This window comes from Leopardus geoffroyi, chromosome E3, assembly GCF_018350155.1.
Source record: "Leopardus geoffroyi isolate Oge1 chromosome E3, O.geoffroyi_Oge1_pat1.0, whole genome shotgun sequence".
Classification (NCBI taxonomy): domain Eukaryota; kingdom Metazoa; phylum Chordata; class Mammalia; order Carnivora; family Felidae; genus Leopardus; species Leopardus geoffroyi.
The window spans coordinates 2,029,985-2,042,081 of record NC_059340.1 but is presented as its reverse complement, the minus strand read 5'-3'; the positions used below and the strand labels follow the sequence as shown (position 1 = coordinate 2,042,081).

Below are 12,097 nucleotides of genomic sequence, written 5' to 3'. Positions count from 1 at the left end.
AACATTAACGATGTGACTTTCGGGTGTGACGATGCAACATCTGCAACAGAGCCCCGTGGGACTACAGGGGAAACTGAGTCAACACGATGGGGGAGCAGGGAGGACACTGACCAGTGCGACACACAGAATCCATGCGGACCTGTACGGAAAGCCTGCAGTCGGCTCTGTATAGGTGGTTAACACCGGCCCCGTTCCCAGGACGCACGAAGGAAGTACTTTCAGGGCGTGAGCACAGATCGGAGCGTTTCCACGAGAAAATCGTCTTTAGCTTAATAGCAACTCCTAGACAGCGAACAGTTGAGCATAATCTCATTGGATTTCGTGATAGGGACTCAGTCCCTATTTAAAAAAAAATGTTTTTAACGTTTACTTAGAGAGAAGGCGAGACAGAGTGTGAGCGGGAGAGGGGCAGAGAGAGAGGGAGACAGAGGATCCAAAGCAGGCGCTGTGCTGACAGCAGAGACCCCAATACAGGGCTGGAACCCACGAACCACGAGACCATGATCTGAACCAAAGTCAGTCGCTTAACCGACTGAGCCGCCCAGGTGCCCCTCGATCCCCACTTTGAAACTCAGGAAACTGAGGTTAAGAGATTTGGCCATGGTGCGCCTGGGTGGCTCAGTCGGTTAAGCATCCAACTTCGGCTCAGGTCATGATCTCGCGGTTTGTGGGTTTGAGCCCCGTGTCGGGCTCTGTGCTGACAGCTCGGAGCCTGGAGCCTGCTTCAGATTCTGTGTTTCCCTCTCTCTCTGCCCCTCCCCACTCACTCTCTGTCTCTCTCTCAAAAATAAATAAACATTAAAAAAAATTTTTTTTTTTTTTTAAAGAGAGATTTGCCCAGGTTGGGTTTATAGTGAATCCACAAGTACCGTGCCTTGGTCCCCACTGTTCCTCTCGTAGTTAATATTGGAGAAAAGACGTCTTAAGCTACCCTGAGTAAAACCTCACGCCTTAAACCAGCAGAATAAACACAAATGATCAAAACCAGCGTCAGCAGGACTGAGAACACCGGGCATGCTCAGAGCCGAGACACCGTGTTTTAGGTTGGCATGACCGAGCAGAGGAATGGCCGTGAAGTTGTGCTTTCCGTTTGCCCGGTACTGCTCTCTTTCGGGCTGTGTCTCAGGGAAAAACTCCAGTATAAAAAGCCTTTTACACAAGGAAATTTATAGCTGCCCGATTTGGGGGGGAACGTTGAGGAGAAACCATTACAATTTGAATGATGCCACATGGAAACATTTTCAGAAGAAAAAAAATTTTAAGAATATAAACGAGTACAGCTATGTTCAGAAATGGCTGCGTGATTGAGGATTTAGAATTTTGTAAATAATGCATACTTTTAGAGAAAGGGCTCTGCATTTCTGTTCTGATGCTGCGGGTTTTCTGGGTCTTTTTGAGAGAGAGCGTGAGTGGGGGGGGGGGAGCAGAGGGAGAGAGACAGAGAGAGAGAGAATCCCAAGCAGGCTCTGTGCTGAGCACAGAGCCAAACCCCGGGCTCAATCCCACGACCTCGGAATCACGACCAGAGCTGATGTCGAGAGTCGGATGCTCCACTGACTGAGCCAACCCCGGCGCCCTGGCTTTTTTAAAATTAAAGTTGATTGAAAGTAGGAATTCTAGATCCTTGGGTGTGTGCAGTTTCCACCTTAACACCCGCTGCCAAATCGCCCTTCGGAGTTGCCGTGTCCTGTGACTGAATGCTGTGCTGGTGAGCAAGGTGCCGGTGAGCACTGGGCTGGTGAGCACTGGGCTGGTGAGCATCGCCCTTCAAGAAACGTCTGCACGTGTGCATAAGAAGGGTGATTTCTACTGAAGTCTTGGTCGTAAATAGCAATTTAAGCCTCATCGATCGAGGAATGGGTGTCCACACCATATGACTGTACCGGGCAGGAGTCACGTAGGGGTGCGGCCCCACAGGGATGGTCCACCAGGACCGTTCGTGGCATGAGAAAACCACGTGGCCGCCTGTGCGGTAGGATGCTGTAATGTCAGTGTGTGCACATGCACGACACAAGGTCTAGAGGACACAAATTCGCTTGATGACAGTATTAGGTGAGGGGGGTTAAGGTCAAGGGCCGTAGTCTGATATATGTTCTCATTTTTCCCCAAGAAGATGTATTCATGTATTACCAAACGTAATTGAAAATTAGTTTAAAATCCAACTGGGAAGGTGTTTGGCTAGCCAGAAAGAAAGAAGGGGATATTCTTTCAGGAGCGCAAGGGTGCTGTCTCCCACAGTGATGGGTTGGCAGAGAGAAGGAACGAGACGCACGCGGTCTTCCGTGCCCCAGAGTGAAGCTCAGGGTCGTGGGGGGTCAGCTCTGCTCGCTCCCAAGGGGATACCGTGGACACAGTTGTCCATTGAATCTGGTGATGGCGGTGCATCCGTGTATTCCTAGTGTGGAACGTGGCGGGGGGGGGGGGGGGGGGAGGCTCTGCACCTGCCCCGCCCTGCCCCCGCCCCGCCCTGTGCCGAGAGCCGGACAGTCGGGCCCTTTCTTTGCTGCGCCTAGGGACTACGGGAGAAGCCGGCGACCAAGTGGGGCAGGATCAACGGGCAGGGGACACCTAGCCCAGCCTGGGGACAGGAGGGAGGGGGAGCTCGTGGACTGCGGAAGCAGTCGACTTGATGTGCGCGTGTTCAACTGGCAGGTCGTTAACGGGCTAAAGCAGAGGATTCTGAGGCTGGAGCAGCAGTGCAAGGAGAAGGACAACACGATCAAGTACGGGCACGCGCGGGTGGGCAGGGGGTGGGCCGGGGGGGAGCGGGCTCCGCAGGGTCTCCTCGGCCGGGCCCTGGCGAGGCTGGCTGCAGCCAGCCCGCGTGCCCACTCGCCTCCCCTCGTACCCGGCAGCGGTGTCTGCTCTGTCTGCTGGGACTGCACCCCCAGTCCCCACCCGCCACCCTCCGTCCCACGTCCCTTGTCCCAGCATCCTCTTTGTGCCAAAACTACGAAAGGAAGTGTTAGCTGCCTCTTCAAACATCACCCGAACAGCGTCTCCCTTTCATCTTTTCCTGTTCCCGTTGCATCTGAGCCCTGCTCTCTGTCCTCGGTCTGGTGTGGACCGCGTGCCATCTCCCTGTGGGTCCGTGGGCGCTGGCACTGCAGCGGCCTGCCCTGGTCCCGTGTGGTCCCGGTGGTGCCCTGCGGAGCAGAGTCCTGCCTGGAGGTGCCCGAGTCCCCTTCCGCTTTCTCTCCCTGCGTCCCTTCTCTGTTCCTCTGCTTCCCCTCCTGTGATTTCTTGCTGAAATCGTCCCCTGTAAAAATCTGTATTATTTGCTGATTTCTTCTGTATTTCGGCACCCTGAACTCCGCACCTTGATTTGCTAGAGCTTTTTATCTGAAGTCTGTTGGATGCTGAGTGGGGGGTGCTGGCAATACGGGTCGGGGGTGACGCTCCTTCCTCACAGAAGGAGCCTCCCACCGCCCCCAGAGGCGGCTGTCCTCGCCCCAGGCTTCACGGGTACCCCGCTTCTTCCACGACAGCCCCCCCCCCAGTGAGGAATAGCTTTAGGGAGTCTGCTTCTGCACAGAAGGGGGCCCATGGCTGTGAGGACTCTCCGTGGGTCTCCGCCCAGCCCGCTTCTCTTCTGCCAAGCCCTTCCTCCGCTGACGTCCTGGGAAGCGCTCTTGGCCTTGCTCTGCCCCGGGGGGCCGGCGCTGCCCTACTAACTGTGAACTGGGTTTCTAGCAAACTGCAGACTGATATGAAGACCACTAACTTGGAGGAGATGAGAATCGCCATGGAGACGTACTACGAGGAGGTGCGTGCCCTTCGGGGAGGGGAAGTCAGTGACCTGGGCGGTCGCCGGCCACGCCTGGCACCCTGCACTTCCGTTCCGTCTCAGCTTGAACGTGAACCCCAGCAACGTAGGCAGAAACCAGGAACCCGATCACAACTTTTTCAGAGCACGTTCTCCTTCGTGCTCGTTTTGTACCGTAACGTATTTTAACTTGGCGTTTGCAGATTCATCGTCTCCAGACTCTCTTGGCGAGCTCCGAGACCGCGGGAAGGAAGTATGATCATCTCCTCAGGAACCGTGTTTCACGTTTGGTCCCGAAAGTAGCGCAGACATGACACGGGAACTGCATGCACTGCCCTTCTCTTTGGAGCAGTGCACGCACCTGCATCAGTCTGTTAACGGTTCCCATCTGGGACGGTGACGCACAGCCACGTGCTGGCTCCTAACCGCATGTTCACCTCCCCATGCTCTGAGTCCTTAATTCCTGCTATGTAACAGCCTCCAGCTTAGAATTAGAAAGCGCTGTTGTTCCAAGCAGGGCTTCCTTGTTAAGAAGGCGTTTAATGCCAAGTACAAGTCCATCTCCCCCCAAGAAGTTTATTAGAGACATCAGGGGTTCCCCGTCTCGAAGATTCCCTTTTCACAGATTTGGCCACGTCACTGCCTCGGCACTGAGCTGCGAACTCAAATCAGGCATTCGCCCTGAGCCAGGCACGGCCTTCCCTTCCTTCTTCTCGGGGTTGGCAGACTTTCTCCGTACAGGACGGCCGCTGCTTTGCTCTTTGAAGCAGGCGTGCCCCGCGAAGCGTCCGCAGACACAGAATGGGCGCATCTGCTAAGCCATCGCCCCCGGGGCGCGTGCCGCGTAGGCTCCTGCAGCAGGTGCCTTGGGCCGCAGGACCGTCACCCACTGGTCAGCACACAACCTGTTTCCGCTAGCGTGTCTGTGCATGCGCGTGTCAGCCAGCACCTCCCACACGGGCTTCCTCACGAGGCCCATCGCAGCCTTCTCCCGAGCCCCGACAGGAACATGGGGCAGCCCCTGAGTGCTGTGAAGGGGACCGCTTTAAACCCTGAACTCACCAACGAAAGCACCCAGGTGTGAAAAGCATGTACTCAACAGGCTGTGAAGGTGCCGCCTGTGGACAGCCCGAGGGTGGCAGTGAAAGCCAAGCCGGGTGCCTGTCCCCCCCCAACCACCCCCCCCCCCGCCCCTGCCTCCCACTCCTGCCCCCCACCCCCGCCACCGGGAATTTGTCCCTCAGACTGTCCACCACCCAGCCCGTGGCCCTGTGCCGTGAAGGGGTCACACATTAAGTGTCAGCAAGAATGCAAATTTGCAAATACAGAATCTGAACAATGAGGACCGACTATTTTAGACTTTGTAGGGTAAGAGGCAAATCAAGCTATTGTACGGCTACTTACGTAACGAGAGAGAACGTGAGTTCCCACAACTGTTTTCGTGATACGATTTAAAATATATTACTAGTATCGAATACAGTGTTTTGTTCTGCAGGTTGACGGATGAGCACAGATTTCTGTTTGGGGGACAGCACTTTGCTTCCTTGTAGTTAAGTGTCAGGGTTCCCTGTTCCACTGCAGATATCTGCAGAGAGCACTCTGAGCCACAGACAGGCACCCACAGGTGCCGTGTGGCTGCCCCCCCACCCCTTGAAGGCATTTATCCAGCCGGTTTAGAAACCCCAACCTAGCCCTTGGCTTTGCTGTTCCCAGGACTCCGGGGGAGAAGAGACTGGGCGTCAAGAGGCCAAAGAAAGTGAGCAGCGCCCTCCTGAGCCTGTCCCGGAGCGTCCAGGAGCTCACGGAGGAGAACCAAAGCCTGAAGGAAGACCTGGACCGTGTGCTGAGCAACTCCCCCACCGTCTCCACCACGAAGGGTACTGGCCCGGGAGCCACCCGCGGAGGGGCGCTCGAGGAGAGGCCGTGTCTCGGGTTCTTTGAGGAAGGACGCAGGTGGCGAAACGCGGGAGAATCTGGCAACCCCACGCCCCTATTTCAGTTGCCAGAAATGCAGATGCGTACTGCTGGGCAACACCAAAACTGACTCCGAGATCTAAGGAGCACCTGCTGTGAGCCAAGTACCCTTGCGGGTAGTTGGGGAGGGCACTAGACAAAAGCAGACATCCCTCGTGGAGGCCACATCGTACTGGGAGGGAGAAGCCAGCAGGTCAGTCATGGGTCTGGTGGCAGAAAGGGCCACGGAGCGAGATAGGAAGGACAGCAGGTGTCGGGGGCGGTGGCGTGCACCTGCGAGTAGGGTCTTCGGGGACAGCCATGCCCCCGGCCAGCGTGCCCAGCATACGTAGGCAGTGGGAGGGTGGTGGCGATGATGGCGGAAGGAAGTCGTGGGGCCAGGCTGTGAAGGCCACACCCGGGCCCTGGGGGCTGGGGCAGAGGTGAGAAGTGCCGAGTGGAGAAGAGAGTGCAGATGAGAGGGTGGGAAGACCAGGGCTTCTGTGGTGTCCCCATGGGGGCTGCTGGCGGCCCCGGGCACGGTAGCACCACAGGGATGACAGGTGGCCAGGTTCCGGATGCCTCAAAGAAGGGAGGAGCCTGGGGCGCCTGGGTGGCGCAGTCGGTTAAGCGTCCGACTTCAGCCAGGTCACGATCTCGCGGTCCGTGAGTTCGAGCCCCGCGTCGGGCTCTGGGCTGATGGCTCAGAGCCTGGAGCCTGTTTCCGATTCTGTGTCTCCCTCTCTCTCTGCCCCTCCCCCGTTCATGCTCTGTCTCTCTCTGTCCCAAAAATGAATAAACGTTGAAAAAAAAAAAAAAAAAGAAGGGAGGAGCCGGCTTCCAAAGCTCTTATCTGAGCTGCTGGAAGGACAGGGTGTCCTTGTGAGGTGGAGGTGACGGAGAGAGGAGCAGGTCTGGGGATGGGGACGTGTCAAGTCTGCGGTGCGCAAAAGGTGTCCACGTGGAGGTGGGTGCATCCGGGAGTTCAGGGCAGAGGCCTCAGCAGGAGATGCCCACGTGGGGGGCAACAGCCAGCAGAGGGCCGGGCTGGGACTGAGCGCACCCAGTGAGTGAGGAGAGCAGAGGAGGGCCTGGGGTCCAGCCCCCGGTGCGACGCAGCAGGGTGCAGAGGGTGAGCGGTGGCGGTGACGGTGACGGAGCTCAGAGCGCCGGGGAAGGAAGTGCCGGGAGGAGGGAGGAAGGCGGAGGATACAGCGCCGACTCGTGTGTGGCCTTGAGAAGTTCTGTCTCGGACCGGCACGCACGATCAGGTGTGGATGTCACACTGAGGTCTTAGGAGGCCCTCGGCATGGCCAGCTCCACAGTGTGGGCACGGACTCCCTCACTGGGAGGCACCCTTCCTGCACGAATCTGCCAGGCGCCGCGCGGCGGAAGGGGACACTCACAGGCTGTGCTAGAGGTGGGCGGTCGGGGCTGACGGGGCCATCGGGATGGCTGTGCCAAGTTCACCTCTTAAAGCCATTGCTTCCATCAGGTTACACGGAGTGGAGTAAGCCCCGGCTGCTGAGACGGATCGCGGAGCTGGAAAAAGTGAGTGGTGTGCCTTTCAGCTGCCCGTCCTTGAGGACCCACCCGAGTGCCAGGAGAAGCCGGCGCCCTGTAAAGTGGGGACGCAGATGAGCCCTTTGCTCACAGAATGCTCTCAGCACATGCATGGTGGCTGTCCCCCTCATGGCACGCGATGCAGATGGGAATGAGCAGACTCCGTGCAGGTCTGGACGAGACCCACGGGTCGTGTCGTTCCTGTCCCTGGTGTCACAGGTGGCAAAGCCACGGTCACACGGCCCACGGTTTTGGACTCCTTGTGTGACCAGGGATGGAGGCAGGTGGTCCTAGGGCCTTCCAGAAACCAGGCGGCCTGAATACTTGAGTCAGAAAACTTTGTTTATCATCAGAAAGTTGGGGAGATTAATACTTCCTCATACCTGCCGTGGGTTTGCAGATTTGATTTCACTCCTCTGGTCAGTACTCAGTCCGCTTGTTTGGAGTGGGTCAGAAGGGCCCGCGTCTGCTGACCGGTCTGGTGAAACGGTGAGAGCTGTCCCCTGGTTTGGCTGACCGGAGTAAACCTAGAAGGAAGCATCAAGTAACTACAGATCTACACAGCAGAAAACCTGAGTTTTTATGCACTGTGGGTATTTTGAGAAGAAAGCTTGTTAGGAAAGGTGGTCACCCAGAGGTGGTGCGGAAGCCCAGGGGGTGGTGCTTTCTCGGCTGAGACACCCACCATCACCGGGGAGCTGGAGCCGCTCATTCAGTCCCTCTCAGCTGGCACAACCGGGCTATCACGTCAGATTAAAAGCACAGAGGCTGAAAATTCCAGAAATCCTAAAGAAATGGTAGGGTCCATGAGCCCAAGGAAAAGCGTATGAGCTCGCCTCCCACGTGCCCTCCGTTCCATCTTGTTAACGGCGCCTTGCCCCCACCGTGCCAGGCCGGGCTCTGCGGGCAGGGTGCTCTTCACCTCCCCGCCGGGCTCCGGTGACGTGGTGCCATCCCGGCTTGTGAGATCACACGCAGAGCTTGGCCCACACCCGCGCCTGGGACCAGTTTCCGTTGGTCACGGTCTTCCTTGGGTTTCACAACCACAAAGGAAAACGAGAAAGAACTTGTAACAAATGCCTTTGTTGCCCCCAGAAAATAAGTTCGATGGAAAGCCCCACATCACAGGCTTCGGAAGAGGTCAAGTCAAGCGCCCCGGTGCAGTCTGCGTCCAGCTCCACCGTGCCCCGGCAGCCGAGATGTGACCGGCACCAGGAGAGCGAGCGTCTTCGGGGGACAGTGCAGAGCCTGAGAGGCGAGCGGGACGCGCTGCAGATGCAGCTTCAGGAGAAAGAGTAGGTTGCAAGGCTCGGCCAGCACCTTCCACCCTGGAAGGGGGTCGCGGCGGGAGTCCAGCCATCCTGGCGCACTCGGGAGACATGCTCAGCTCCTCGTAGTAACTGCTGGCCTGGTTTCATGTGCTCGAAAAGTCCTGTATCTTGTTTGTGAGATAAGAGCCACTTCGGTGGTAAAAACAAGATAGCAATTGACCACGTCACGTTATTGAAAGAAGGGGAGGTGCCATTCAAATGTCTTGACTCCATTCCAGAGCCATTCCCAAATTCTTCACTAGAGAATAATCTACTTTCATTGATTTGGGAGGTAGATAGGCCATCAGTGAGATTTTCTTTAAGGTTTAGAATCAGCGGTATGTTGAAGGGATCTCGTCTAAGTACCAAGTAAGACAGACATGCTGTGGAGCGTTCAGTGTGACCCTGAGAGTTTGAAAGGAAAAGCCTGCAGAGTTTGCTTATTCGCTGTTGGTTCTCTAGTGCCTTGAGTTGTAGCCTCCTAAAAATGTTCCTGTCTCCTCCGCTGTCCGCTAGTGGCTTCTCTGGTCAAAGTTGTGTTATGAGTAAGCCAAACCCATGCATCTTCTGAGACGAGGGTTATCTGTCAGAGTGTGGCCTGGGCAACCAGCAGCCTCAGCATCACCTGGGAGCTGATTAGCGATGCAGAACCTTGGCCCCACCCACCTGGGAAGCTGGTTAGAGATGTAGCACTTGGCCCCGCCTACCTGGGAGCTGGTTAGAGATGTAGAACCTCGACCCCGCCCACCTGGGGGCTGGTTAGAGAGGTAGAACCTTGGCCCCGCCCACCTGGGAGCTGATTAGAGATGGCAGAACCTCAGCTTCCCCCACTTGGGAACTGGTTAGAGATGCAGCACTCAGCCCCGCCCACCTGGGGGCTGGTTAGGGATGCGGCGCTCGGCCCCACCCACCTGGGGACTGGTTGGAGACGCAGAACCTTGTCAGACCCAGATCTCCTGAATCTGACTCTGTGTCTAATGACGCCCCCTGGTGATCGTGGGCATGTTTAGGTCTGAGAAGGCCTCCCTAAGCTAAGTTCTCTGGTGCCTGTTTATGGCAGAGGAAAACCCCTTCACACTCCCCTTGTTCTCCTCCAATCCAAGCGCATCTATGCCAATTGGCAGGTCCTTTGTAAAAATTAGTGTTTCGTGAGAGGTTTCAAAAATGGGGCTAGTCATCTTGCAGGATAAATAACATCTGCGATTTTCTCTTCAGCCGTCACACGGCATGATAATAGCTTCCGCTTGCTGAGCCCTTACTATGTGACAGAGGCTCTGCTAAACAGTCAGGGTGTCTCGGATTCCTGTGGAGATTAAACGAACCTTGGAACCAGTGGAGCTGAGGTCAGACAAAGGTCTTGTCTTGGAGCCACGTGCCACCTGTGGGGCCCAGGAAAGCCCATCGGGCAGCAGTTTCGTTGGAGGTGACGGGGTAACCCCCCTCGTCCTCAGGGCCCCAGCTCAGGCAGCAGCCCCGTGTGGTGCGGGCAGGACCCTCAGCAGTCCTCTCAGATAGGGGTGACATACCCGATTGGGTGACTGTTGGGATAACGCCCGTCTCCGTGAGACAGCGAGGCCCGCGCGAGCAGGGCCCGCGGCTCGTGTGATGGTGCTCACCTCGGTATCCCGGGCACCTAACAGCCGCTGGCACATAGCAGGCGCCCAGTAAATACCTGGATGAACCACCACCGGGCCGGCGGGCCTCTCGGGTCTGTTCCTGGCTCTGTGTAGCTATGAGCTAGTGCCCCTGCCTCCGTCCACCGTCACGGGGACGGAGGTCAGGCTGCGCGATGTTTTCTGAAAGCCCTTCCTGCTGGGTGAGGATCGGTGTTCCTGTGACGCTGAAACATCTCTGCTTCTGTGTGTTCAGTTTGGAAGTGAGACAGCTGCTACAGACAAACGCCACCTTGCGGAAGGAGCTGGAGGGCGTGAGGGAAGGGGAGGAGGAGAGAAGAGGAAGAGAGGAGGCTCTGAGGTGAGTGCACAAGAGGCAGAGGCTGTGGAGGTCGCACGACCCCAAGCGTTTCCTGCCTTCCCTCAGCGTGGCTCTCGGAGTGGCTCTTATACGACCCCAGCCCGATCCCCACACCCCCGCGCCCTGACATCCTGCAGTGGCTCTTTCTTTCCTTCGGAGTAAAAATCCTGACTCTGGGGAAGGGCTCTTCGCGATCAGGCTGGCGTTCGCCTCCCTGGCGTGACGCCCGGTCCTCGGCACGCACCTTTCACTGCGGTGCGGCCACCGTGGGGGGTCACCCCATCAGGACTCCCAGGACAGAGCCTCCTGCTCCTTCAGGGTCACTACTCACAGTCTCCAGAAAGTGGAAACAGCCCCAAAGCCCGTCTCTGAGGAACAGATAGGAAACAAGTACGTTTGTAGGAAAGAATACAAAGGCGTAGGTTCTGACACGTGTGACAGCAGGGACGAACCTCGTGGCACGCGGAGGAAGCAGACAGGAAGGCCCCCTGGTGTCGGATTCCAAAATACAGGGAGAGGGGCTGGGGGACGGGGGTGCGGGAAGGGGCTGCCGACGGGCACGGGTGGCGGGAGCATTCTTAGCGCGGCGGCACCATGCTGCGGAGGTGCTCAAACCCACTTCATCGCAGACTTGGCCACAGTGAATTTTATGTGGTACGAAATTCACCTCAATAAAAAATGCCCCCCCAAACGTAGGTGAGAACCCTGAGCAGAAATACCTAGCACTCAGAATAGTAAGTCAGACACAGACTACTGGAATGAATGAAAATATTTTGCAGGAGAACTGACTAGGCGGGATCAACGGAGACCGGAAAGGGCAGGTACACGGGGAAGAGTTGTTCTTGCTTGGCCTCAGACACCTGTAGTGAAGGCACACATCGTATTTTCCTCCAGTCACATTGTTTGTTAAAAGCCCCCCCGCCCCCAGGGGCGCCTGGGTGGCGCAGTCGGTTAAGCGTCCGACTTCAGCCAGGTCACGATCTCGCGGTCCGTGAGTTCGAGCCCCGCGTCGGGCTCTGGGCTGATGGCTCAGAGCCTGGAGCCTGTTTCCAATTCTGTGTCTCCCTCTCTCTCTGCCCCTCCCCCATTCATGCTCTCTCTCTGTCCCAAAAATAAATAAACGTTGAGAAAAAAATATTTAAAAAAAAAAAAGCCCCCAATAGGAGGCGCCTGGGTGGCTCAGGCGGCTGAGCGTCTGACTTCAGCTCAGGTCACAATCTCGCGGTTTGTGAGTTTGAGCCCCGCGTCGGGCTCCGTGCTGACAGCTCAGAGCCTGCCTGGGATTCCCCGCCCTAAACCCATCTAAAATAAAGAAATTAAAACAAACAAACACACACACACATAATTCCTGCCCATTTGTCCCTCGTGGCCTCAGAACTCTTACCATGGTCCAGAAGTGCTGTTGGCCCCAGACGTCCTCTGTCCCCGCCCTCTCTGGGCCCCAGATCTCGGTGACCCACAGACCGCAGAGCGCAGTCCTGTGCACCGGCCCGGCCCGAGGTGTAGGAGGGGTGGTAGCCAGAGACCCCAT

General features: G+C 56.9%; 1 protein-coding gene across 12 annotated transcripts in view; it reads left to right on the top strand.

Moving 5' to 3' along the window:
- IQCE (IQ motif containing E) overlaps nt 1-12,097 on the top strand; it is a 42,912-nt gene that overhangs the window by 17,207 nt on the left and 13,608 nt on the right. For all 12 annotated transcript variants that reach the window (XM_045462172.1, XM_045462167.1, XM_045462174.1 and 9 more), the window contains 7 exons: nt 2,653-2,723; nt 3,694-3,766; nt 3,970-4,019; nt 5,480-5,643; nt 7,215-7,270; nt 8,378-8,577; nt 10,462-10,566. In XM_045462172.1, the coding sequence (XP_045318128.1) occupies nt 2,653-2,723; nt 3,694-3,766; nt 3,970-4,019; nt 5,480-5,643; nt 7,215-7,270; nt 8,378-8,577; nt 10,462-10,566 (719 nt within the window). The remainder of the gene's footprint in view (nt 1-2,652; nt 2,724-3,693; nt 3,767-3,969; nt 4,020-5,479; nt 5,644-7,214; nt 7,271-8,377; nt 8,578-10,461; nt 10,567-12,097) is intronic.